This window comes from Camelus dromedarius, chromosome 12, assembly GCF_036321535.1.
Source record: "Camelus dromedarius isolate mCamDro1 chromosome 12, mCamDro1.pat, whole genome shotgun sequence".
In the NCBI taxonomy this organism is placed as follows: Eukaryota; Metazoa; Chordata; class Mammalia; order Artiodactyla; family Camelidae; genus Camelus; species Camelus dromedarius.
Genome location: NC_087447.1, coordinates 38,522,610 through 38,549,078, shown reverse-complemented (window position 1 = coordinate 38,549,078; position 26,469 = coordinate 38,522,610). Strand labels below are relative to the sequence as shown.

Sequence of the window (26,469 nt, the reverse complement as noted above, 5' to 3'; positions counted from 1 at the left end):
TTGTGTTAAGCACTCCTTTGAAGTGATTTTGCTTCCAAATTTCTAATTTTTGTTCATCATGTCTCTGAAAAGGATTTCGAATTGCCTTATGATAGAAAATGAAAACAAGACAAGCTATGCACCCCGACCTTAAAAATGTCTATAATGTAGCATCATAAAATATAATTAGAAATCCATTTCGACATTACATTACAGATCTATGACTTAAAGGTAATTTCTGTCACCTGAATATGATGGTGAGCTGATGGCTGAATTGGGTTCTTAAGATAAAAACAATTCATCCTGCATTAGGAGTTATTACTTTAATTGAATAATATCTGGATCATGCCAGTGGGGATAATGTTAATGTTATTATCCATTATCTTCACCCCACTGTTTCCAGACAAAACATAGCCCATTAAATGGAGAGAAGGATTAAAATAGGGGGGAAAAAAGCTACAAGCTTTCCATGGCTCATTATGCCAAGGTCAAGACAATGGAATGGATCTGACCTTGAAATAGGACAGAGGACCCAGCTTGGGCTATATGCTTACGAGAATTACAGGAGAAATCCATTCAGCCATGGCAGAGTGCCTTGGGTTTCCTTCATAACATATCTTTTTGAAAATTAGCATTCACTAATTAATTCACTTATTCATTTACTCTGTTCATTCCTTCAGCCAACATATTTTGTGCACCTTCATGAAACTGGTGTCAGACCATGAAGAAACAGAGATGATTCAGTCAAGGACGGGGGTCAAGGATTAAGAACCTACCACATCTCAGACAATATAGAGGGAACTTCCAGACAATATCTGATTTATTCTTCACTGCAACCCAAAAAGTAGAGAGAGTTACTATGCCCATTGTACATACGAAGAAACTGCGGGTCGGACAGGTGAAATGACTTGCCAAAGACCTCACAGCTAGAAAAGGAAAGAGTCAGAATTCACATCTAGGCCTGTCATCTTCCAAGGCCTAGGCTGTTTTCACTACACCTGGAATTTAGACACAGAACTTAAACACAGGTTTTAAAATTATAATACAGCGTGATCAGTAATGCTGCTGATATACAGTAATACACAGCAGGACAACCGTGGTGGGGAAAGCCAGAGCCCCACTCTGGGTGGACTCACTGACATCCTAGGGCGGTGAGAAATGGTCCTCACGTGTCCTTCAAAGCCCCTCCACACCCCAACCCCATCACACAGCTCTCCCTCCGTCTCCTCCTTAAGAACCCCCCCCACCCTCTCGAGCGAAGGGCACGTCCCACATAACTGAAGGCAGGAGGCGGGGCCAGGCCCTACCCCATTCCCATCGCCTCCTCACACCCAGCCATGCCAGCCTCTGCCTCCCCCCCCCCCCCCCCCCCCCCCCCGTCTCCACCACCTACCAGCCTTCTGGTCACTCCCTGCCCTTACTGAGACGGTTTTGCCCCGGGCATGGCTGTCCTCTCCAGCCCGAGTCGGCAGGTTTTGCTGAGATTAGGGTCACTTCCAGCTGCATGGGTGCTGGAGTCATACGGGCCAATGAGAGATTTTATGGCCTGTGAAGTCTGTCAGGAACTCACTCACAGGTGATAGAATGGCCTAAACGCAAATCAAAGGAGTTTGTCTGGTAAAGCTTTATGTCAGCACAAAAAAATCTTTTCAAGGCACACCTTTTCCTATTAATGTTAATTCCCCAGTCTCTTCCTTGTTCAGGCCCTGCACCACTCTCTCTACCACCATCATAACCCAGATCCCATCAAGCTGTGACAGGTGACAGAGGCATTAAGTGAAGAGACTGGAGACCTGTTTAGGAAATCTATGTCCTATGAAGTTGCACCTTATCTTTTTTCTTAGGTGTCTTAATATCTTGAGACACACAGCAAAGATTCCCATATGCCATTCCATTGACCAGAATCATTTTGAGAACATTGTTAAAACCCCTGTGCTTCACCCAGAGATTTGAATTCCGTAGCTCAGAGGTGGGACTTGAACATAAGTAGGCTTGAAAAGTCTTTGGTGAATTCTGAAGCCCAGCCAGTTTGGGGAGCACTGACACATAGCCCCTGCCCATGAATCTGGATGCTCTCTACATCCGGACACCCAGTGAGTGTCTTGAGTCTTCCCTCCCTTGTGTTTACCATCCTTAGGTGAGAAAAATACCATTGGCCTCCAGCTTAGGGCTGCCCTCTCCTCTCCCACCACCAGTGATGCGCTAGTAAGTGATTAGCAATGGCTCTTGAGGGGGAAAAAGAAAAAGCCCTGATTGGTGGTGTTCGCCAGTTTCCATGGTGTAAATACGCCCACTGCGCCCAGTATGAAGCTACACATGTGATGTCGCTGAACACAGAGTTAGGAAGAGGTGTGTATAATCAGCTCTCACGAGTCAAGATAAATCCACTTCACCACTGTACCACCGCCTTTACTTATCCCTCAGGATCAAACAAACTACTACCCAAGGTGCAGAGGTCACACTCAGATCCTCCAACCCAGCCGGAGCTGCCCAGGAGGAGGAAACAAAAAAAAAAGCTCTTGGCATGTTAAAAAGTGGGGAAAATGCTATAACAGGACTGCCAAAATTGGGGTAATGCTTTAATACAAAACTTTCATGCAATAAAGTTGTTGTTTCTGAAGACAAAAGTTACAAAAGTTATAAAATTTACAAAAGTTATAAAAATTCTCATTTATACTTCACCATAAATGGGGTCGATCAGTAGCGGGACATGTTAAAAGTTGTGAGATGAGTTTCTTTATTCGGTTCTGTTGGTATATCTCTGTGCCTCTGGAGAGCACACCAGGTTCTAATCTGAGGCTTTTGTGAATGTGACAGCTGAGCAAGCATCCCCCAGTCCTGTCTCCACCCTCACCTCCAGTCTCCACTCCCAATCCATGTAGGTGCTGGACATAGTGTTCTCCCTTCTTTCTTCTGTTCTTTGCTTCTCAGAAACTTCCAAAGCCAGATTCCCTCTGTGGGGGAGAAGAAATAATTTTCTCTCTACCTTTCTAGGTTGCTGGCTGAGATCCCCACCCCTACCATAGTAAAAGTCTGATTAACAGGAGGAAAAACCAATTTTAATTATGAGTATACGTTTACATGTATATACATAAGGAGAGCCCCACAGAGAGGTGAGACTCAAAAGGCAGCCAGGTAATTGAGGGTTATATATTGTCCTGAGCTAAGGAAAGGGATAGGGGTCTGGGGCTTCAAAGGGGAGGAAGGCAGTTCAGAGGGAGAGAAGAAGAGGAAATGTATGGTAAACAAATCTGCCCTGCCATGCAGATCAGTCTTGCGGATGAAAAAGCATCTCCAGTAATAGCACTCCTCCCTTTCTGATGTAAATTTCTCTTACAAAAGGGTAATCTCTCCTCTGTTTTCAGAGCTTCTCCTGTGTCTGCAGTTTCTCAAAATAATCAGCTCAGAATAAGCTTTATGCCAAAGAGGCGTATTTCAGGGCGGCATATTCTGTTACACTTCACCTGCCATGAGACCTTACCTGGATCACAAAAAGCTCAAGTGACAAGAATTAAACAGAATAATAATTTTTTTTAAAAGACTGGGGAATCTCAGCTCCCTCCTGCTCCCCTGAGCGTCAGCAGTTACTTACAAATGATGGGCTCTTTCGTCTGGCTCCAGCCTGGTAAGGGAGCTGGCACAGAGGAATTCTTTCTGGGTTTCATTTTCCTTACTTCTCTGAGCCCTTTCTGGCAGGAACATTGTAAGCAATTCAAGTTTTGATCAGCTGAAGCCTCTTTGAAGGCTCTAGGAGCTGCTGCTCATTCATTCTTTTATTAAGCAAACATTTATTTATTATCTTCCTTCTGCCAAATCCTGTGCTAGAGAGGGGGGATGAGGGCTATACTGACGGATGAGACACAGCTGCCCCCCCACCTTGAGCCACTCCCAGTGGGGAAAGGGGAGGGGGGGATACTTGATATGGAAGAAGGTAGCTGCAGGTCAGTGACACGGATCCCATGACTGAGGTCAACATAGGATTCCTTGGAAGCACAGAGAAGGGGCAGCTACACCAACCCCAAGGCTTGAGCTGCATTTGAAAGGACAAGAAGGCATTTTCTAGGTGAGAAGGGGCTAAAGACACCTCAGGGAGGTGGTGGTTTATGCCAAGGCATAGAATCTTGAAATAAAGAATGTCTGGTTCAAGAAATTGCAAGAATATTCAGTAGGAAGACAGGTATGGCTGATCATTATGCTTTGACAGCAGAGGACCCTGGAATCAGATTCTGGCTCCTCTGACTCTTGGCTTTATGCACAGAAGAGAATTGTTGGGTTTCTCTGAGCCTCAGTTTTCTCATCCATCACCCCCATCTCATAGGACAGTTGATATGTAGATGAGACAATGTATGTCAGGTACCTAATGTGGTACCTAGCATGTAGACCACACCCAGTATCTGGTGGTTGGTTTGGTGATGAGGATGAAGATGAAGATGGTGGTGGATGGGGTCAAGGGTACAGGTAAGATAGGGAGATGTGAGGCTGGGGAAGTAGGCAGTGCCGAAACATGAAGCCTGTGTTCCAGGCTAAAAAATTTAGACTTTATCCCTGAAGTCAGAGGAAGAATTTCAGTAAGTGGATTGACCTGGTCAAATGAATGTTTTGGAATGGGCCTTATGGTGGATTGGAGCAGGGTGGGAGAGCAAAATGGGAGGCAGGAGGAGAGCTAGGAGACTCTTGCACTAATAAGAAGGTGTGCAGTGCAAGAGTGGCTTCTCCGAGGTGCGGCTGATTGGGCTGTGAGTTTAGGCCAGGGCTACTCCCTCACAGCAGGGCCCAGCTACATGGAGGAAGACAGAATCCAGTCTCCTATTATCATTGGAATTAAGCTGCTTTGGTGATTCCATAAATGTCACACTCAGGTGCACTGAGGTGGGGGTTTTTTTGGCTTGAGATGGAAAAGCAGCAGTGGTCATCTGTGGGTGGTGGGTTTACAGGTTGTCTTTACATTGTTCTCTTTCCCAGCTCTATTTTCTAAATGATCGGCAGTGAACACACTTTTGTAATAAGGAAAACCCCATTATAAAATTTTTTTGAACCAAAACTACCCGTAGTTCAATCCAACAGCAGTTCTGTCCTTACAACCTGAGTGAGGCAGCACTCACCTGAATTACAAATGGGAAAAGAAAATTATTGATAGGATTCAACTTCAAACTTACAAGCGATTTATTTTCTTTCTTTAGCTTTGGGAGATTGTGCTGTGCCAATGAAGGTAGACTGGAGACATGAGTTTGAGAAATAATAGTTGTTTTTATTGTTATAGCTTCCAGCATGGATTATTTTCATGATTTATCCTTCAGGAAATGAAAAGGGCAGAAAAATTGTCCAACAGGTAGAGATGTTTGGACTATTGATTATTTTCTTTCAAAAGAAAATAAAACATCACATCAAAGAGAAGTCCAAGTGACAGTATCTCCGCACTCAGCCTGAGTTGTAAAAGTAAGGAATTGCAGTCGGGCCCTGGGTTAAGTTCAGTGAGGTTCAGCGGGAACTACAGACAGGCGTCTAAGAACTAAGATTTTTTCAGCCTGATGCTCCGAAACCTTGAATCGCTGAATCCACCGTGCATGGGGTCTCCTTAGGTACATTTTAACCTTCATTAGGTCATCTTCCTATGAGGTGGCATCTTGATTCCAGTCTTCAATTTGAATTAACAGTAATGATAATCACAAAAATAGTTCACATAGTATTATGGCTCATAAACATTTAATCTTCACAACCACCCCATCGTTAACATTAGTCCCATTTTATAGAGAGGAGGGGAGTGAGGCTCTGAAAGGCTGACAGACAGGCCTGAGGTCACAAAGGGTAGAAAGTAGAGAGACATGATTCAGATCAGCTCTTCAGACCCTGACAGCTGTGCCACTTCCACACCTTCCTCCTAATGATGGTCTGCATTATTTCGTTTTCTCTAGACTCACTAACTGAAAGGGCAAGTAGGGCCCATAGGAATTGTATTCGTTCCTATTGCTGTTATAACAAATGACCACAAATTCAGTGGCTTAAGGCAGCACAGATTTATTCTCTTGCAGTTCTGGAGGTCAGAAGTCCAAAATGAATCTTACAGGGGTGAAACCAAGGTGTTGGCCAGGCTAGCTCCTTCAGGGGGCTCCAGGCTTTTTGTCCCTTCCAGGATTTCAGTGCCTGCCAGCATTCTTTGGCTTGTGGCCACATCACCCCAATCTCTTCTTACATCCTCACAGTGCCTCTCATAAGGCTTCCCTCTCATAGGGACTTGAATTAGAGCTCCCTCCAGATATATGCCTGTAAAATCCAGGATAATCTCCCCATCTCATGATCCTTAACTTAATCACATCTGTGAGGTCCTTTTGGACATAAAAGCAACATGCACAGATTTTCGGAATTAGGGTGTGGATATGGGGGTCATTGTACAGCCTACCACAGAAATATTTATTTCATCAATGGAATAGTCTTTGAAAGTAAAATGCTCTGAATTTTTTCTTAATTGAAATATAGTCAGTTTACAATGTGTCAGTTTCTGATATACAGCATAATGTTTCAGTCATACATATACTTACATATTCCTTTTCATATCCTGTATCATTATAGGTTACTACACAATATTGAATATAGTTCCCTGTGCTATACAATATAAACTTGTTTTATCTATTTTATTTATGTTAGTTAGTATCTGCAAATCTTGAACTCCCAATGTATCCCTTCCCAGCCCCTTGACCCCCCAGTAGCCATAAGTTTGTTTTCTATGTCTGTGAGTCTGTTTCTGTTTTGTAAATAAGTTCATTTGTGTCTTTTTTTAAGACTCCACATATGAGTGATCTCATATGGTATTTTTCTTTCTCTTTCTGGCTTCCTTCACTTAGAATGACAATCTCCAGGTCCATCCATGTTGCTGCAAATGGCATTATTTTATTCTTTTTTATGACTGAGTAGTATTCCATTGTATATATGTATACACCACATCTTCTTTATCCATTCATCTGTTGATGAACACTTAGGTTGCTTCTATGTCTTGGCTATTGTAAATAGTGCTGCTATGAACACTGGGGTGCATGTATCTTTTCAAAATAGAGCTTCCTCCAGACAAATGCCCAGGACTGGAATTGCTGGATCATGATAAGTCTGTTTTTAGCTTTTTGAGGAATCTCCATACTGTTTTCCACAATGGATGCACCAAACTACATTCCCACCGACAGTGTAGGAGGATTCCCTTTTCTCCACACCCTCTCCATAAAATGCTCTGAATTTAGATTTAGGCCATAGCTCTTAATTATTTTATTTTTAACCTTTCACTTGAGGGCCTTGGGGCTTTAGTATTTGCTTGCTTGCTAGTTTCTAAGCAAATTTAACTCTGACTCCTTGTTGGAAGTCACTTTCCTAAAACTGGATCCTCCTTTTAGAATCCTGTCTTTTAGGGTTGGAGGCAGACAGCAAAGCATTTCCAGGTTGGAAATGGCTTGCAAAGAGGGGCATTCTTCAGGTCTCTCCTGCCCGCTGCCATTTATCAAGCACTTCCTACGTGTCAGGAACTGTGCAAGCATTCAACATTCAGTGAGAGCTCATTTATATCTTACAACAAGCCTGTAAGGTAGATGTCTTTAGCCCATTTTGGAGATGAGAAAATCAAGGCTGAAAGAATTAAGGAACATGCCCAAGGTTGCACAGTCAAGCCACAGAGCCTCCAAAACCCAGGCTCTTCATACCATGTTGTTGCAAAATTGGAAAATTTCCAAACCTGAGCAATATATGGACCTCTTTTAAAGAGCACATACCCTCTGGGTTGAACTATAATTATTTTCATCATATTATTATTTAAATATGTGCAAAGATAACTAAATATTAACTCCTTACGCTTCTAGCTCTCGCATGACTATAAAAGCAAAATAATGATAATAATAACACAAGCAAAACTACGAACCGTTTAAAATGCTAATTAGGAGCTTTGCTTTAATGTGGTGGGTGGTGCCGTTTTGCTGAAATTAAATGGCTATTGACAGTCTAGGTTTGATGCTGACTGCCCTGCTGTGGTCCTTCAGGGGTTGGTGAGCCTGCACACCGCAGTCCTTTGGCCTCACTTCTCCCACTGCTCCCCCATCCACTGGCATCTCATATTATCATTTGGGCTTTACCTGGTGAGAATGTCACTGATTTGCTAACTCTGCCTCTCTCTTTATCCACTGACTCTAGCAGCTGGATTCTCTGGGCAGCAGGTTGAGTCAAGATTAGCAGACATTATCAGGGATGTTCTTGGGAACCACCCGTGTAGGGGGGGAGGTGGGGAGCAGAACCAGGCAGGGGTGAAATTGAGCTGGGTAACAGACCAAAGAAGGTCTCTGCCAACATCATGTGGGGTAGTTTCATCCACTCAACGCAATACCCTGAAAAGAACTGACAACTAAGGGCCGTCCTTTATCTTTCCCAGCAGCTGAAGAGGGATCTGGGCAGAACAAGACGTTCCACCACACCAGCCCCCAGTAACGCTGTAGAGAGAAGCAATAGGATGTAAACACCAAGCATCCCGGCCACTGAAACTGCCTGGTGCTACTTGGTTATAAGATCTTCAGGGTCATCTATAGTATACTTAAACTGATTTTTTTTAAGTTATCATAAAAATACAAAATGTTTACATTCTCATAGAAAACTTAAGAGACCCTAACAATGCCTTCACAGACCCTGAGGGTTCCTCAGATCTCACTCTGAGAACAAAGAACATCAGGAGGCATTCAGTTACCTCTGCTGCAGATTGCTGTGTAAACCTGTGACATCTCCATGGCATGAAAATCACGAAGTTCTATGAATGTGTCTTCAGGTGGCAGTAGTAATTTACAGATCTTCTTTCCAGATTATGTCACATTTAGGAATAAACACTTCCATTTACTGAACATTCATTCAGGATATTTGATCAAGCATCTACTCTAAGATGGCTGCTTTGCTAGACACCTTCTAGTGGGGGAAGACCTGTAAAGTCAACAAATGAAGTGAGCAGATAATCATGCAACATGATTGAGGTCATGGAAAAGGATGATTTGAGAATCTGGGGGCTTCAGGGAGGCGTTGGCAGGGCAGGGAGGTCAGGAAAATGGGGCAATGTTGGTCCAAGGGCACAGAGATGTACTTATGTAGGATGAATAAATCCAGAGATCTAATGCGTGACAAGGTGACCTTCATGAATAGTACCGTATTGTATGCTGGAAATTTGCTAAGAGAGTAGATTTCAGGTGCTCTCACCACAAAACAAGAAAGGCAACTATTGAGGAGGTGGATATGTCCATTAGCTTGACTGCAGTAATCATTTTACTACATATATCAAAACATCATGTTGTCCACCTTAAATATAGAAATTGCTATTCAAAAAAAAAAAAAGGAAGGAGGGCTTTTCCTAGGAGGAGCTGCTTAAGACATAGGACATTCTAGGCAGAGGGACTCAGCAGCCTTGAGACGTGTGGGCATGACAGGTAAGCAGGAGATGAGGCTGAAGTAGGTCAGGCAGAAGTGCCGATGCCACAGAGAGAAAGGGGTGGAGACAGCAAACATGACTCAGGAATCCGAGCTGCCCCTTTCCTTCCCATTACCTGGTCCTTTCCTTACACGTATCTCGTTCTGTCCTCACGTGCTATTGTTAACCCACTAGAGGACAGCCCCACAAAAGCAGGGACAGTGTTGCCTTGTCCACTGCTCTCTGCCCCGTGCCCAGTGTCACCTTGAAAAATAAGAAACCAATTCAAGAGACAAAGCATTTATTCGGGATCAAAGAACTGCAGTTTGGGGTACAGAGATTCAAGTAGAAACGCAAATAGCCTCCCGCTTACAAGAGAGAATTGGGGCTTTTATGGAAAAAAGAAGAAGGATTAAGTTGTTTTTAAGAAGAGCTCATGGGTGCTGACAAGCAAAGCCAGATTCGTACTTCAGGCGGGGTGGTCACGAGGTAAAAGTTCGCTTTTATCAGTCCGTTCTACAGGACAGTCTTATTCCTGCTGACTTCTTGGAATATTGGCGGTTTGGTCCAGTTCAGAGGTTGAGAAAACAGTTCCTCTCAAATGGTCTTTCTGGTTCTATTGGAAATGGCTTCACTCTCTTCATCTGTCACACCTGCCAGTGGACACGCCCCACAAGAGCAGGGAGCATGTCTCCTTGTCCCCTGCCCGATGCCCCTTGCCCAGCACAGTCTTTGACCGTAGAAGGAGCTCAGTAAATATATGCTGTACACAATGAGGGACCTGCCCAGAAAGGGTGAGTGACTTCCCCAAACTTACACAGTACGTACATGGCAGAGCCCAGATTTGAACCAGGGTCTGCCTTAGTCCACCACACTGCTCCTGAACCCCTGCTCCATGTTGCCAGAGTAGTAACTAGAAGGGGATTTCACAGTCAGGGAACCTTCTGTCACCATGCGAGCCTGCCAGAGACCAGCCTGTGTGTGTGTGACCTTAAACTCCTGGTAAGGACACCCCTTTGGTGTCAGCCCAACACAGTTTCTCTTCTTACCTCCCCAGTCTGTCTCCAGACCTCTACGATTTTTGAGGTGGGGGGGTCTCAGGAATGAAAAGAGTTAAGCTTTTACAGCTTATCGAGCTGTTCCTTTGCATTTAAATAGCACCACTTAAGAAAGCAGCGTTTCTGGAACCATATTTGATGGTAACGTGCTGAGCACCTTAAGGCGTGCTTCCTTCTCCCTGTCCAGGTCATTTAGAGCTTCATTACTTAATAATCTGAAAGCTTTTTATGGAAATCAGTGGATGGAGGGAGATGATGAAGGGAAATGTTATTATATTTAAGGACCCAACAAAAGAGGCTTGACAGTAGGCTACCTGGGTCGGAAGCTTCTTCCAAGGAACAAGGAGAGGGAGATGCTGCTGTGCAGGTGGATTCTTGTTTCTTTTTGAAACAGCTTTTATTTTAAAGATGATAAAGCCTCACAAAGCCTAACAGGCTTTAAGATTGTCAAGTAAAGAACCCATCAGATGTCTTATCAATTCTGCACCTGCCCTGGCGCTTCTGTCCCCTCTCCCCACCTTTTTGGCCTCTGTCCTGGCTCCGAGCCCATCACCTCCAGACATTCCCTCTGCCCCCCCGTCACGTGCAGCACGGAGCTCCAAACACTCCCTCCAAAGCCTTCGTGGATTTTTCTCCAGATGAGAAAACTGGGGGGAATAGCCTTAGAATGGCTTTCTCTTCCTATTTTTTTTTTTAACGGCAATATGTTTGCATGGCTCAGAACCAAAGTGCTATATAAAGTTATACAGCGAAGTCTTGTTTTCTGTGCTCCCTGGATGCCCAGTTTCTCTCCCCTGAGGCACCCGGTTTTTGTCAAGTTCTTATGTTCCTTTCAGAGGTACTTTAGGCAATTAGAAACAAAAGCGCACACACACACACCACACTGCACACATTTTCTCCACCTCTCCCATTTCTTTGTAACGTGGTAGCTAGATTATTATACAAATAGATGAACCCAAAAGACTATATAACAATGTAAAAAAGAGAGACAAAACTATATACATGTGTATTCTTATATTGCTCTGTGGTCTCTGGGTTCATCGTTAAAAGAGCTATATCAGTAATGAGATTATCTCTGAAATATATTAGAAATAGAAAGCAAGGTACAGCATGTTTTCTTTAATAATCTACTTGTGTAAGAGTCTAGTAACCATGATACAAGGAAATAGTAGAGATAAAGTAAGTGTGTGTGTGTGTGTGTGTGTGTGTGTGTGTGTGTGTGTGTGTGTGTGTAAGCAAGCTGTGTCTCAACTATGTGACCAAGACCCACAGGTACAGAAATGACCGTCCTAATTGATGATAGCTGTTGGGTGAGGATGGTTGGATATTGACTGGGTATTTCTTTTTGGCTTCTCTCTCTCTAACTTCCTACTATATGGTTATGCTATTTTTTTTTTTTAATTTTGAAGACCTTACCTTAGTATGTAAGGTATGTTTTCCTCTTGTTAAAGTTCTCTCCTGATCCTTACATACACATTCGCGCTTATATCTCTACTAAAAACTGCAGCATCCGTCCCCATCCGACCCTGGCCTCCCTCTCGCCCGCCCCTGCAGTGTCTTCCCCAGAGAGCCATCAGGGCTGGCACACCCATCACTGCTCCTTTGTTTCCGTCTGCCTCCCGCTCTAGGAGGAAAGCTCCATGAGGGCAGGGATTGATTGGTGTCTCTTTTGTTCGGGGCTCTGTCTCCAGCGCCCAGAGTGAGCCTGGCACAGAGCAGGGGTTCAGTCATTATTTGCTGGACGAATGAATCCTCGCGTGGCCCCCGGCAATGCCCATAACTGAGCATCAGTAGCTACTGTCCTCTGCCTTCTTCTTGCAGTGGCTGGAAGGTCACGCCTGCATCTTGGGCCTGGGACCTCCCTCCTGCAGGTGCACCCTCTCTCTCTCCTGCAACAGCGATTTCTCTGTCCATACTGGATTATACCCTATTCCATACAAACTTGCCCTGATATCACTCATCTTGTAAAAATAGTCAGGTGTCCTCCCTGCTACTGCTATTTTCCTCGACTCCCCTTCACAGCAGGGGGTGATGCTGGCTCCACCTCCCTGGCTTCCTTGTCTTTCCTAAACCTGTTCCAGCTGAATTTTCAGCAGTGACCAGTGAGGCTGGGATTGCAGCAGTGAGCAAGCAGTGGCAGGGCTGGCGGGCGTGGGGACTGTACAGGCAGCGGGGAGCGGTGACTGGGGGCAGTGGGGATGGTGGGGGGGCAGAGAGAACAGCAGGGGGCAGCAGGGAGACAGTGGGAGCAGTAGGGGGACAAGGGGGAGACTGGGGAGGGGGCAGCAGAGGACAGTGGGGACAGCACAAAGGCTCTGAAGAGGCCCTGAGGGCTGGCCCTAGTGTCCTCATGCCTCTCTGGCTGTTCCTTCTCTGGCTCTTTGGCTCTTCCCCACCCTCCCGTCTCCGCTCGCTGCCCAGGTACTCCGCCTTATGGCTTAACTAGCACCTGTAGGCTGATGACTTTCAAATTTATCTCCTGCCTGGATCCTCCCGACTTCTCCCTTGAACTCCAGCCTCATATATCCAACTGCCTACATGACATCTCCCCTTGGAGTCTGCCCTGACCCCTCTTTGTTTTATATCCCCCATCCCATCCATCAGCTGATCCTGTTGCTTCTCCTTTAAAATAATGTCTTGCATCTGACATCTTCCCACCCACTCCATTGCTCTCTTCTGGTCCAATGTCATCTCCTGGCTTCCCCCTGCCCTGCTCCCCTTTACTCTCCCACCACAGCCTGCAGTCCACAGTCCTCTGAACTCATAAATCAGATCCTGGCACTGCTACTCACAAACCTTCAGCAGCATCCGAGTCCCACGGAGCGCCCCTCAGATCCCCTGGGAGGGCAGCTAAGGCCAGAGGCTTCCTCTAGCTTGTCATGAATTAATTGTGTAATTAACTAATCCATTATTTATTCCTTAATCATTCCCTGCACACCTCCGCTGGACCAGGCTAGTGCTGAGGACACCAGGAAGACACAGTCCTGCCCCTGTTTTAACAATGGCTTCTGGGACTAGATACAAGTTGTCCTCAGAGGAAAGGGAGGAAGGGGCGACAGAGAAGAAGGCCATGGGGTGTCAGATCCTTTAAGACCCCCAGAGATGCCCCCACGAGGCAGGGCTTGGGGCGCTGCCCTTACCGGTTGCCTTAGAGGCACCTTCAGCCAGACCTGCCGGCTCACCTTCCCTCCCCGGTTACAGCTGCGCTCCCTTGCAGCCCCCGCCCCTTGGGGAGCAGACAGCCCCTGCTTCACGTGCTCTGTCCTGTGTGATGTCAGAATCTCACCTGGCCTAGCCTCTCTTTTACTTCTCCACTCTGGCCCCAGCACTAACCTTTTTCTCATTGCTTGAGAAGGGTAGGAGGGCCTGGGAAGGTCAGGTCATGAGGGGCTGGGATGGGAGGTGCAGACCCGCCCCACTGACCTCTTCAGCTCCCTGTCTGACTTGGAGGAGAGGCAGACTTCCATAAGCGTTCTAAAAGACACGATGAAAGTCCAGAAAATGAGGTGAAACCCAGGGTTGGCACTTCGGTCAGCAAAGAACGAACTAAATCAGTGCCGGTGGTAACAGAGGCACGTGGGAGGCTGGCCCTCTCTCTCAGGTCATATGGTGACGCCCGACGTCACCATATGACCTGAGGGGTAACAGAGGCATGAGGGGGCAGGCCCAGGCCCTGGTGGGCCCTTCCCCTCGGCTCCAGAGATGCTTTCACAAAGCCGTCTCACAGGGAAATTACCATCTCCGGGCATTATGTCATTTTCCCATCGGAATTACAGGCTATGTTTGAAAAGAAATAAAAAGAAATTGAATTTGAAATGCTTCTGTGAAACCACATCATCTTCTTGTGGATCTGTTAATGGGCTTCAGATACCTTCTCTGGCTTTGGAATAGCTGATCAGACAGCAGCTTGTGCTGGCAGCTGCTTCCTGGGGACAAGGCAGGCTATGGACACTTATAAACGGCCAGCCCAGGTCACTGCGGTGTCCATCTGACACAGACTCAGAGCCTGTGAGCTCTGACCCTGATCCCTAAAGTGGCCTCAGGGTCCTGTCCCTTCTCCCTCCTTCTCCCACCAGGCAGGCCCAGCAGGGCTCCCCGGCTGGCACTCCGCCCCGGTTCTTCCAGCGCCCAGCAGCTCCGCACCCAGGTCTGTCAGGGTCGCCCCACCCAGCTTTGGCGCCACCCTCGGCTGCGGGCTGCTGGTGGGCAGGGGCTCAGAAGGACAGCAGCCCCTTCCTCGTCACAGCCTCTCGTGCATCCGGCAGATTCCGACTGAGCACATTCCAAGCACTGGTTCTAAACACTGATAGTCCAGCAGTGAGTGAGCAAAACAGACAAAAGCTGTTGCCCGCCTGGAATGGGGCAGATAGATGCTAAAAAGTAAGTAAGCACAATATACTGTGTATCAGATGGTGATATATCAGATGGTGACAAACGTTACAGAGAAAAGATCATCAGATGAAGTGATGAGCGGGGAGCAGTTTGAGGAAGGGGCAGGGAATTGCTATTTTGAATAGTGTGGTCAGCAGAGGCCTCACTGAGAAGGTGACATTCGAGCAAAGACCTGGAGGGGGCAGGAGAGCGAGTGCTCTGCTATCTGGGAGGACAGCATTCCAGGCACAGAGAACAGCAAGCACGAAGTGTGCCCAGCATGTTGGAGGAAAGCTGTCGGGGCAGCTAGAGCAAAGTGAGCAAGGGGGGAGCAGTGAGAGATGAAGTCAGTGAGGTAACGGAGCAGGGGGTGCTGGGATGCAGAGCAGATCATGAAGGGCCGTGGGGGCCACGGCAAGGTCCCCATTTGCTGTGCAATGTGAAGCCACTATAGGATTTTGACCAGAGGAATGGCCTGATATGACTGTTGGGTGACGAGCTGGAAGGAGGGCGAGGGAAGAGGTGAGGGGTCACCCAGGAAGCAACTGCAATAATCTAGGCGAATGATGATAGTGGCTTGGGCCAAGGTGGTGGCAGGGCAGGTGACAGACTGTGGTTGGCTCATAAATACGTTTTAAAGTGGAGCTGACAGATGTGTAGAAGGATCCGACGGGGAGGGTGAGAGAAAGACGCATCAAGGAGGAGAAACCAGAAGGACGGCAATGCCATTAATGGAATGGGAAGAATGAGAGAGGCCAGGTTTGGGGAGGGAAGATCCCTGGGGAGCTTGGTTCTGGACACAGTGAGTTTGAGACACCAATTCCACATCCAGGTGACAGCATCACACAGTCGATAGACAAGCTGGAGTTGCGAGGCGAGGCTGAGGTGAAGGTGAAAATGCAGGAGTCATCAGTGTGCACACAGCTGGTATTTTAAGGCAGGGGACCAGGGGAAACGGCCAAGCAGGTGGAGAGAAAAGAGCCCAGAGGGCTGGGGTCCTGGACCACTTCATGTGTTTAGAGGAAGATGAGGAGGGGTCAGTGAGGGAGACTGAGGATGGAAGAGGTGAGAAGAAAATGAAGAGGCAGCAAGTGCCAGAGGCAGGTGGAAAGGGTTTCAAGGCAGAGGGAGCCACCAGCTGCGTCAAATGGTCACAGAAGCTCCAAGCTGGGCACTGGCCATTGGCTGCAGAGAGAGGTGAGTCTCAGTTACTTCATCTGAAAAAGGGGGACCATCGGCCTGCCCACCTCAGGGGGCTACTTGCAGCCCACGTGAGACCACGGGCAAACTGTAGAGCGCCGCCGAATATGAGCTGTCTGTTTTTATATATGACCCGAGAAACCCAGACCCTGTTGAAATGATAGGAGGCGATGCTGGGCACAATTGATTTTAAAGATGCTTATAGCCCCATTATCGCCTCATAAAATGGCTCATTTCCTGCTGCTTATCACCAGGACACTCACCGAGGGATGAAAAAGTCCCCTTCAGAGGTGGAAGCCATCAGGTCTGATATTTTTTAATGGTTGGTAAGTGGGGATTCTGGGAAAGGGTAGAAACAAATAATGGGACCAAACACTGCTCACCTGAGTCTTTACACAAGATGCCAGGTGCTGCCCTCCCAGTGGGAATCGGGGGACCCTGTGCCTCAAAGCAAGGGCTCCTTGGAGAAAACTGTCAGCCAGGGGCAGCCATGGTCTTGCTGAAAAACAAACAAGATACAGGAGGGAACCAGAGGGAGACGGAGAGGAAGAATCATCAGGATAAGTGGAAAGAGCGTGAATTTTGGAGTCAGACACATCTACAGTGGAATCATGGTTACTGGATGGTCTTTACAAGTCACTTGACCTCTCTGACCCTCAGCTTCCTCATCTGCAAAATGAAATGGCAGCTATTCCCAAAGTTCTTCGTAAGGAACACTGACGAATGGGGAAATGCATAATCGGGTGGGGGTCTCCACGTGCACGCACGTGGATCACTGCCCGTGCATTTAGTGTCACTGACTTTCCTTCTCTTTGGTAGCAGCAGTTTCTCTCCAACTCAGGGACCCTGTGCTGCCTCCTCTTTATCAGCACCAGTTCTCAGGACAGCTTTGACATGAACATTTGTGAACACTGTTATGACCATCCCCCCAGGGTGGCTGTAATATTCAGAACTCAGGGGAGACTAGGACATGCCCTTAAGGGCAGCAGAAGCACAGACGGCGGGGAGGGGTGGGGCTTGACTTCTCTAGAAAGCCCCGCTCTCCTGCCCCACAACTAACCCTCCTAGTCCCTTCTTTTATTTTTTTTAATTTTATTTATGTTTGTTTGTTTTGTTTTGGGGGGGTAATTAGGTTTATTTATTTACTTATTTATTTTAATGGAGGTACTGGGGATTGAACCCAGGACCTCATGCATGCTAAGCACGCACTCCACCAATGAGCTATATACGCTCTCCCTCCTCTCCCAGTCCCTTCTATCTGGGTTCACAGGGTGACAAGTGTGGTCTCCGGAGTCAGACCGAGGTTTGAATTCTAGACCTGCTATTGACTAAGTATGTAATTAATTTGGCAAAAGAAATGTGTTTCCAAGGGTTAAAAACTATATAAGGATTTAATAAGATACTCTATATAAGGTAATTAATAAGGTGCCTAGCACTTAAAAACAACAGATTACGGTTGATATTATTATTGTTTCTACTTGCTTTGATTCCTTTCCTTCTGTGATCGTACATGGCATCCCATTTCTGTACTTGCTGGGAGGCGGCAGGCTGGCTGGGCCAGCTCCCAAACTGCCGGTCTGGGGCAGGACATGCTACGGGCAGGAAGGAGCTTAGCCTCAGTGCCGCCCGGAGCAAAGAGGGCCTTAGGAAGCAGGCTGTGGTTCAGGCCTGGGAGACAAAGGCAGACGATCAGGAGCCAGCAAGGTACAGGAACAGAGAGGAGGGGAGAAGCGAGGACCTGGGGAGGTGACAGACTCGCTGCTGCTGTGGGTCCTCCCTCCCGCCTCCGCTGCGGGCCCCAGTGGGCTTGGGAGGGTCAGTGTGGGGTAAGGTTTGTTCAGACACCAGCCCCCGCCCGACCCCCCAGACTCACATTCTCCCTTTCTGCTCTGCTCAGACTTGACATCTCCTGATATCCACGTGGTTTCTGCCTCTGACCTGTCCCAGGCCTGTTTCCTCTCCACACAAACCCTCCTTTTTCCGGATCTGACCTCAGCCCATGCCCTCTTTCAGGAATCGTCCCATTTGGTACCTGTAGCTGGGAAGTCTGAGTACAGCTATAACATCTTCACAATATGTTGACCAGAAGCAAAATGAAACAACTTGTTCCCGTGTAGGTGGACACACGTGACCTGTAGTTTCCTGGAGGTTTTTTATTTTAGTTGGCATATTTCTGGGCAAGTGCTAGCGTCATCCAAACAAGCCATGAAGTGTGAGTGCCCTGAAATACTCTGACAACGGTCCTAGGGGAGATGTGTGAGGGCTCGAAGGATTCTTGAAAGATCCTTTCTGGGTCTGAGAAACTTATTAAAACAGCTTTTCATTTAAATCTGAATTTTAGGTTGCTTACTCTGAATTTGGGTCCTTCAATCTTCAGAATGTAAACTACCTGGCACCTCAGTGCCCCCATCCAAGGCTCACCCAGCTACGTAAGCCTTTAAATAAGGAGAGAACATTCATGCTATGGAATTCTACACATACATCCAACAACAACAACAAAAAAAAGGTGTGGCTTTGCATTTTCACCAATTTACTGAGCATCCACTGCACTTGGATATGGCCATGGACAAGCCAGACACTCCTCAATCCTGTAGAGCTTTGGTTCTACTAGAGAATCTTGATGCCTCAAGAAAAATATTTTAAGGGGGGAGGGTATAGCTCAGTGGTAGAGTGTGTGCCTGGCATGCATGAGGTCCTGGGTTCAATCCCCAGTACCTCCATTAAATTAAGTAAGTAAGTAAACCTAATGCCCTCCCCCAAAGAAAGATAGTTCATTTCTTAAATACATTTTCCAGAACGTTCCTGCGTTATTTCATTAAATGTACACAAGGAACAATAAGCTGTTGATCATGTAGATGGTGTATAACTATGAGATGAAAGCTCTGTAATTTACAGGAAGAAGCTGTTCTAATGCCCGTACATGTGGACCCCACCATCCTTGGAGCCTCCATGGCTCAAAAAAAATACAGATGGAATTTCAGCCCCATAAATAAACATTAACGGAAGGCCTCAGCAATTTTTGTTGAGTTATGTGTTGCAAAAGCAAAATCAGTATGTCATTATTTGGGACTTGAAAGCCAAGATTTAATCGTCATACAAGGTGAACCCGCAGGGCCAGCTAACCGGGTGGCCCCCTGAACTCCATCCACATGGATTTTATTTTTTAGTAAAGTATTTCTTCAAAGGCAAAAGGATTGTCATCAGACAGTATCTCATTACTTGGATCTCACGCTTGGATTTCTTTTTAGTCTTGCCCTGGCTTACCCTAATTTGAAGACCTACAACACTTTAAAAATCAACAGAAAGACAGCTATGATACCGTAGGTACTTAACGTGGAAACTTTCCTATGATATGACAGTAAGGGAAAAATGTAAAAATAATGGTGCAGAATAAGATATTGAGCATGATGCAGATTTTTGTGGGAAAAGCTGTATCTAACGTACATGCACGCACACGTGTGTATACATATAGTAAAAGGTCTGGAATGATCCGCACCAAACTAACATTCTGGAGAAAGAGGTGGCAGAAGGCAGGTAGATGCTAAACACTGAGTGGAATGCTCAACATTTACATTGTGTGCTTCTGTGATGCTAAATTTTTCCACAAAAAGCATGTAATATTCTGAAATTAAAAATCAAAGAAAAAAAGCTAGATGATGTGGTCCATGTAGACAAACTTCAGGAATTAAGAAATTACCATGGACATTGTGAGGAGCCATTGCAGGGTTTAGGCAGGGAAAATAGATATGGTCAGATCTGCAGCGATGTGGAGGGTGGACGGGGAAAAAGCAAGAACATACTGGAGACGGGGCAACCAGTGAGGAGACCGTGGAAGGACTCGAGATGTGTGAAGGCTATGAACGCAGTGGATCTTGGGGCCTGTGAGCCAGGGGGAGATGGAGGAATGCAGGCAGCTGGTGGCCGTGCCTGATGGGGCCGGCTGGAGGAAGAGCAGTGTGCTGAGGTCAGGAAACCCAGGTCATGGGAGAAACGGCGCTGGCCTTTGGGAGATAGATAGGTTGTGTCTCATACGTGACTTTGTGCCAGGCATATTCTCTTGGTCACTCAGCAGATGTAATTAGGAGTGCGTGAGGGATACGTTCTCAACAAATGGAAAAAAATCTCCAATAAGACATGTAAAACACTCAGTCGGGACTTGAAAATGCTCTCCTTGCAGACCTGTGAGCGTGGGGGGGTGTCCATGCATCCACAGATTCTTTCCTCTGACCAAAAGGGGGACCCCCAGGGAAGCTGGAGCTCAGAATAGGCTGTGATCCTCTTGGGGGGGTGCCCTGTGGGCCTCACTCCCGTCCCCCCCAGTAGGTGCCCAAGCCAAGCTGATGACTGGCTAAGCTCCTGTCCTCTCTAAGGCCCCCCACCCCGCCACCCTTCCCTGGCTGCAGGAGAGGTGCTCCAGACCAGACACTTTGGATAATCTTTGCCTGGAGGCACCTCTGTCCCCCTCCCTGCAGTTCCTTCAGAGCTGTGGGGTTTTCTGGGCAAGGTACCCACCAACTAGGGAGAAGTTCACTGGTTCATCCCAAACACATGCTAGCTACTGCCAGAACAACGCTAAGGGCTGGGGCAGAGCTGTGGGCCAGCCAAGCTGGGCTCTGTCCATCTGGAACTCAGAGACCTGTTCAGTCAGCACCAGAGCTCTTCCTGCCCCTGCTGGTGACATTATGGGCTTTTCTGTGCAGAGTGGTTGGTGGTGTCTGAGCACTGCTGGGCCCAGGCCAGGGGAAGGGGAGCTTCAGCTGCATCCATTCTAGGGGAGCCCCAGCCAAAGCTGAATTTGGACCTGTGAAAGCTTCTGCCTTGAAAAGAAAATGGTACCCCTCAGCCCTAGTGTGTACTTGAAAATAAAAACCCAAACAAACCTCGAAGTAAAGTAAGATTAACAAAATTCTGATTTTTCCCCACAATGATGACTTAATGACTTCTTTCCAAATGTTAATTTTTTGAGGAAGAATTTGATAATTATTTTGGGTCCCCAGGCTTGAAGGGCACCCTTAGTATTGTCCAAAGTGCCTAGATTACCACGAGTGGTCCAGGGGTGTGGCCCAGGCTTCCTCTCGCCCTCCTTGTCCAAGGGGCTCTGAGCCAGGGTACAAGTCTCCACAGCAGGAGAGGCCTCGAGGGTGACAATCCTTGGGGTCAGGGGGTGGCTGCCGTTGGCGCCTGGACATCGAGAGCACGATGCACCCTCCAGGCTGGACACAAGATGGAGGTCTGGCCATCCCAGGAGAGTGCAGGTCAGAGCCTGGCTCCCGTGCAGAAGGAGTGGGCTGAGCTGGAAACCTTAGGGGTATGTGGCTCAGTGGGTCAGCCTGCACACAGCCCTACCTCCTGGGGTTGCCAGGACTCCAGGGATCCCCACCCTGGGGCCCAATGGCTCCACACCGGGCAGGTAGAGCCTCAGCAGCAGGTAAGGGTGTGGGGGTGGATAGTGTCACCGTGTCAGAGCCCTCTGTTCCCTGAGCCCAGCTCTCCTCATTCAATACCTGTGGTCTTTGTTTTACAGAGTGATGAGGTCCTCACCGTCATCAAAGCCAAAGCTCAGTGGCCAGCCTGGCAGCCTCTCAACGTGTAAGTAGCAAACAGGGCTCTGCCCATCCCCTGTCCTAGCCTGGCACTTGGGGCCACTCACCCACTGGCCGCCACCACATGCCAGTTATGTTCTGAAAGTCAGCAACACCTCCCAGGTGGATGAGCAGGTGAGGTGCACTGCCCGTGCGTGGCATATCACACGTGCCCCTACCTTCTCAGGAAATGCAGGCTTGATCTCTGTGTCCTGCATGGTTTTAACACCGCAGCTGACCCAGCTCAGACATTGGAGGTGTTAAGAACACACTTAACTATAAAGCTCTGAAAACCAGGGAAAGAATTCTCCACTGAGATATAAAATTGAGAGTCACCAAGGAATGGCAGACAGTCAACACCAAGGTCATGGATGAGAGAGAGCATGAGAATGAGAGTCAAGGGCTTGGGACTGAGTCTCAAGGAGCTCCAGCATTTACAGCTGAGGAGGACCTGCCTGCAAGGAGGCAACAAAGGAGCAGCAGGGAGATTGGGAAGGAAGCTTGGCATCCGGGAAGCCCAGGAAAGAAAGTTCAAGAACAAGAGAGTGGTTAGCTGTTAGCTGTGCCCAGTGCAGCTGAGAGGTTGAGGAATATCAGAGCTGCAAAAGGTCCCTTGGATTTATCAACATGAAGATTCATCAGTGACGTTACTGGGACTCCTTTCTGCTGAGTCATGGGGGGAGGGGTAAAAGCCTGGAGCAGGGTGAAATCTGAACAGAGAGTGTGGTTATGGAGTTGGTGAGTGAAGTGAACTCTTCTGTGAAGTCTGCTGTGAAAGAAGAGAGACTGGGCAGTAGCTCCAAGGAGGTGAAAGAACGAATGGAGCTTTTTTTCTTCCAAGATGAGACTTTCTGAAAACTTGAAAAAAATACTTAAGGACACCGTCCCACCCTTCAGCCATCCCTTAGACTTCCTGAGACCCCAGTGGAACAGAATGAATCGACGGAAAACACTCATATCTCCCAAACACCCAAACCCTCTCCACTCAGTGCTACCAGCTCATTAAAGTAAAGGAATTTTCCTTTGGTTTTCCCATACCCTAGTCAACCCTTTCCTCTTCCAAATCTCATTAGGAAGTCAAATTAGGAAGCCTACTGGCAGCCAAGTTTTGTTTTGCAGAATCAGCCCCACCCCTCGAGCCGGAGCCTGCTCGATTGAGGTTAATGGGATTCCAGCCTCCCTCAGGCCAGTAGAAAGCCAGGGTGACCTACTTTGTGAAGTCCTGCCCAGAGAAACTGACTTGTTTTTCAATGATCTTCATCTTTATCCCAGAACCACTTCTCAAAGGACAGCCATAAATGAACAAATTAGCTGCTGACTTGTTTAGCTCAATAAATCAAGCTGCGGCTCCGACAGCCCAGAGCACAGGTAGAGACAGGAAAAGACAGATTCTGAACGAAACCCACATCCTTCTTGAGTTCCTGAGTAGAGAATGTCCAGGTTTCCTGCAAATCAATGCTGAATTTCCACCACCCAGTTCCTCCAGTTTAGTCTGAATGTTAGGAATTACTGGAACTTTAAAAAAATCATTTTTATTCCCTTTCTTATAATGAATCCTCTAAAAGACTGTACTCCCCTTAATTAGTCCCAGCCATTCTGTTTAATTAACATTTGATTAGACAATGGCCCCTGTTTTCAAGACAAATGAGGAGCAGGTAAAATAGAGACATGGTCACCCTTACCAGAAATCCTGCCTCTGGAGGATCTATGCCCCTGTAATCAGCCCAGCTGCAGGGGGCTGAGGGTCGGGGCAGAGGCGTCTTTCAAATCAGGGCTGGAAGTTTCAGGGCCCTCCCCGCCTCCAGTAGCACCTGCCCAGGTCTGTCAATGTCCTCAAGGTTGTAAAGGAAGACTGACCTTGGACTAGAGGAGCAGGCAGTGGATCTCATCGGCCAGGTGGACTGGAAGCCCTAGATGCCTCCAGGTTATAAACAGTTTTCCTAGGCAGGAAACCTTACTGAAACCTTCCTCTTCCTGCACAGAACTTCAGCGTAGGGAATGGCTCCAGCGCCCCCTAGTGTCCACATCGAGTTTCTGCAACTTTGAATGCTCTAGTGGGGATTTCTGCAAACAGGTACATGGTGAGGGACCCAACTCAGCCTAAGAATGACCTGAGTCACCAGTGACCCGAGTCTCACTGATGTGGAGCTGTCATTTAGGATGGGATAGCGAGTCTCCAGAAGGACCATGGAAATCCTTTATTGCTTGTTTTCTTTCGCGGTGTTTATGGAAGTTTCGTTTAGAAAAGCTGAATGAGAAGGAAATCAACATTCGCCTTCCTATCACGTGCCAGTCACAGTGATAAGCAGTTTCCCCACAGAAAGCCCTGAGGTGGATCTGAGGATGCTCTCATTTGCAGATTAGTAACTACAAAGGGAGGTGAGGTGGAGGGTTCCTCCAAGGCACTGCTGAACTCCCGAAGGGCCAAGAGCCAAGGGCTGGGGCATAAAGCAGCCCCGCGCATGCTGCCCACATGCCAGTGCTCCCTGCTGGGCAGTCACTGGAAGGCGGGCACCAGACCATGTCCTGTTAGTCCCATGGTGAGCAGTGCCGCAACTCCCCAGACTGCAGTTCTTGTAGAAGCCAGGTGTTTAAAGACCCTGCTAAAAGCAATGTCTACATGCCAGAAAACGCACACATGAGAAAAGGAAGTGAAATCCCCCAATTTGTGCCTCACTAATTAGCAGAGTATGTAAGTGGGACATTAGTGGTCTATAAAGGCTTCCTAATAAATTATCTTATTTGAGCCTCACAGCAAACGGCAGGTGGGAAGGGTCAGATGAAGAAATCTAGACTAGAAGAGGGTGAGTGAGTTACCCAAGAGCACATAAGTAGTGACGCGCGAGTCGTCATATATCCACTTGTTCGGTTGGCCCACTGGACACCTGGGGTGTGGCTGTGAAATTTGGGTTCCTGCCCTCAAGGAGCTCCTAGTCTAGTGGGGGAGACCCAACAGTGAGGAAGAGATTCCAAAGGGCAGAGCTCAGAGACCTACTCAGTGTGTGGAAATACACACCAAGGGCACTGGCCTGTGTGGGGGCTCAGAAAGGCTCCAGAATGAGGTGGCCCATAATCTGAGGCTTGGAAGATGAGGAGTCCAATGATTCTCAAGCTTGAGGTGCATTATAATCACCTGGAGGGATTATTAAAACAAAATACTGGATTCTACCCCCAGAGTTGCTAATTAAGGAAGTCTAGGGTAAGGCCCAATAACTTGAATTTCCAACAAGTTCCCAGGGGAGGCCAATACTGTTGGTGTGAGGACCACAGACCACTGACAAAGAGCTTTCTCAGCAGATGCAAGTGCACATGGGACCTGAAACCAGGCCAGCCTGGCTGGATACAGGGAGCCTCTGGGGCAGCAGGCAGGGTCGGACAGGGAGGCTGGAGAAGGAGCAACACTAGACCTTGCTGATCAGCTGATGCCAAAGCCAGGGCACAGGCCAGGCTCTTCCTCCCCTCAGATGCCAGAACCTAGACTGACATCAGGCTGAAATGTGAGGTGCACTCAGGAAGGCCTCCCTCACCTCCTCTCCCCTTTTTTCTGATCTCTGTATGAGCCTACGGTGCTGCTTCTCTCAGGAGCAGTAATAGTAATACCTGGTCAGGGGCCAGGCACTGGGCTAAGTACTGGATGTGAGCTCTCTCCTTAAACACAATAACCTTTTGGAGTAGACATGGGGATCCCCATTTTATAGATTTGGACACTGAGGCACAGAAGGATTTGGTCATTTGTCCAAGGATATGCAGCTCTAAGAGGCAGTGCAGGTTGCACACCCAGGCTCTCCCCTCCGTTCCCCGTCTCTGCTCATTGTTTGAGCCCATCTGACCTGCACAGCCCAAGGGGCCCAGGCCCACAGGGCCCAGCTAGGCCCGGAGTCATCACTTTCTGGGACAGGTGAGGGCAGCCTGGAGCAGCTGGTCCCAACAGAGGAGCACAGGGACTCCCCAACAGCTGTCAGCTGGGCTGAACAGTCGAGTTGGTTCCCAGCAAAGGATCCCCCACGATCAGCAGCCTGAGCAGGTAGAGTCAGACAGAGCCACCTTCACACATCAGCCTCTACCAGCTGTGCCTCGAAGTTCATCAACCTCTAGATGCTCTCCTTTGTCCTCTGCAAGACTAATAATTCTCACCCCACAGCAGTGTCATGGGGGAAAAATAACATAATGCAGGTGTGCCACCAAGTGTGTGCTGAGTGACTGTAATTCCCACTACGCCTCTGGGTGGGATCTCACACAGCCCTGGCCATGCCTAGGACCTCTTAGCCATACGAGGAGCTCAGGGTTGAAGAACTGCCTCATAGCTTGGAGGTAGTCAGCCAGAGGTCGCTGGCCATAGCTGGGTCCCTGCTTGCCTGCTGGAGGAAATGACAGGGGAGCCAGCTAAGAGGCTGTGAGCTCTGTGCCCTGGCATTACCTTGCGCTGAGCAGCCTGTAGAGGGCAGTGGAGGCAGCAGGCAGGGGAGAGGCCCCCTTCAGCGACGGTGCAGTGGACCAATCAGAGCAAGAAAGGGGGTCGGGGGGTGGTACTTAGAAACTGATCGTGAAAACCCTGACCCCAAACTAAGACTGACTGGGGTTGTGGTATCTGTTCTGCCACTTCACTTTGTGACTTTGAACACGTGACATGACAACCCTTCGGAGCCTCAGTTTCCTCATCCATAAATCAGACTAAGTAATCTTCACCCCAGGTCTGTCCTGAGGCGTCTGTGAGAACATAAAAGGCTTGGGCATTGTTGCACAGCTTTTATTTGTTGAGTTCATCTCACAACCAACACAGCTGGGTGCACACGTAGCCCAGTGTTGGTTCATTCATTTATTCGGAAACATTAGCTGAGCATCTCCGCTGTGCCAGACCCTGTTGTGG

At 47.8% G+C, this 26,469-nt stretch overlaps 1 protein-coding gene and 1 non-coding gene across 5 annotated transcripts in view; both read left to right on the top strand.

Annotated features, from left to right (window-relative positions):
* The window catches only part of SPON1 (spondin 1), a 391,445-nt gene that overhangs the window by 351,432 nt on the left and 13,544 nt on the right, over positions 1-26,469 (top strand). For all 4 annotated transcript variants that reach the window (XM_064492555.1, XM_031459977.2, XM_064492554.1 and 1 more), the window contains one exon: positions 21,545-21,609. In XM_064492555.1, the coding sequence (XP_064348625.1) occupies positions 21,545-21,609 (65 nt within the window). The remainder of the gene's footprint in view (positions 1-21,544; positions 21,610-26,469) is intronic.
* TRNAA-GGC (transfer RNA alanine (anticodon GGC)) lies at positions 18,668-18,740 on the top strand. The gene has a single exon. It is a non-coding gene; the product is annotated as a tRNA-Ala (tRNA).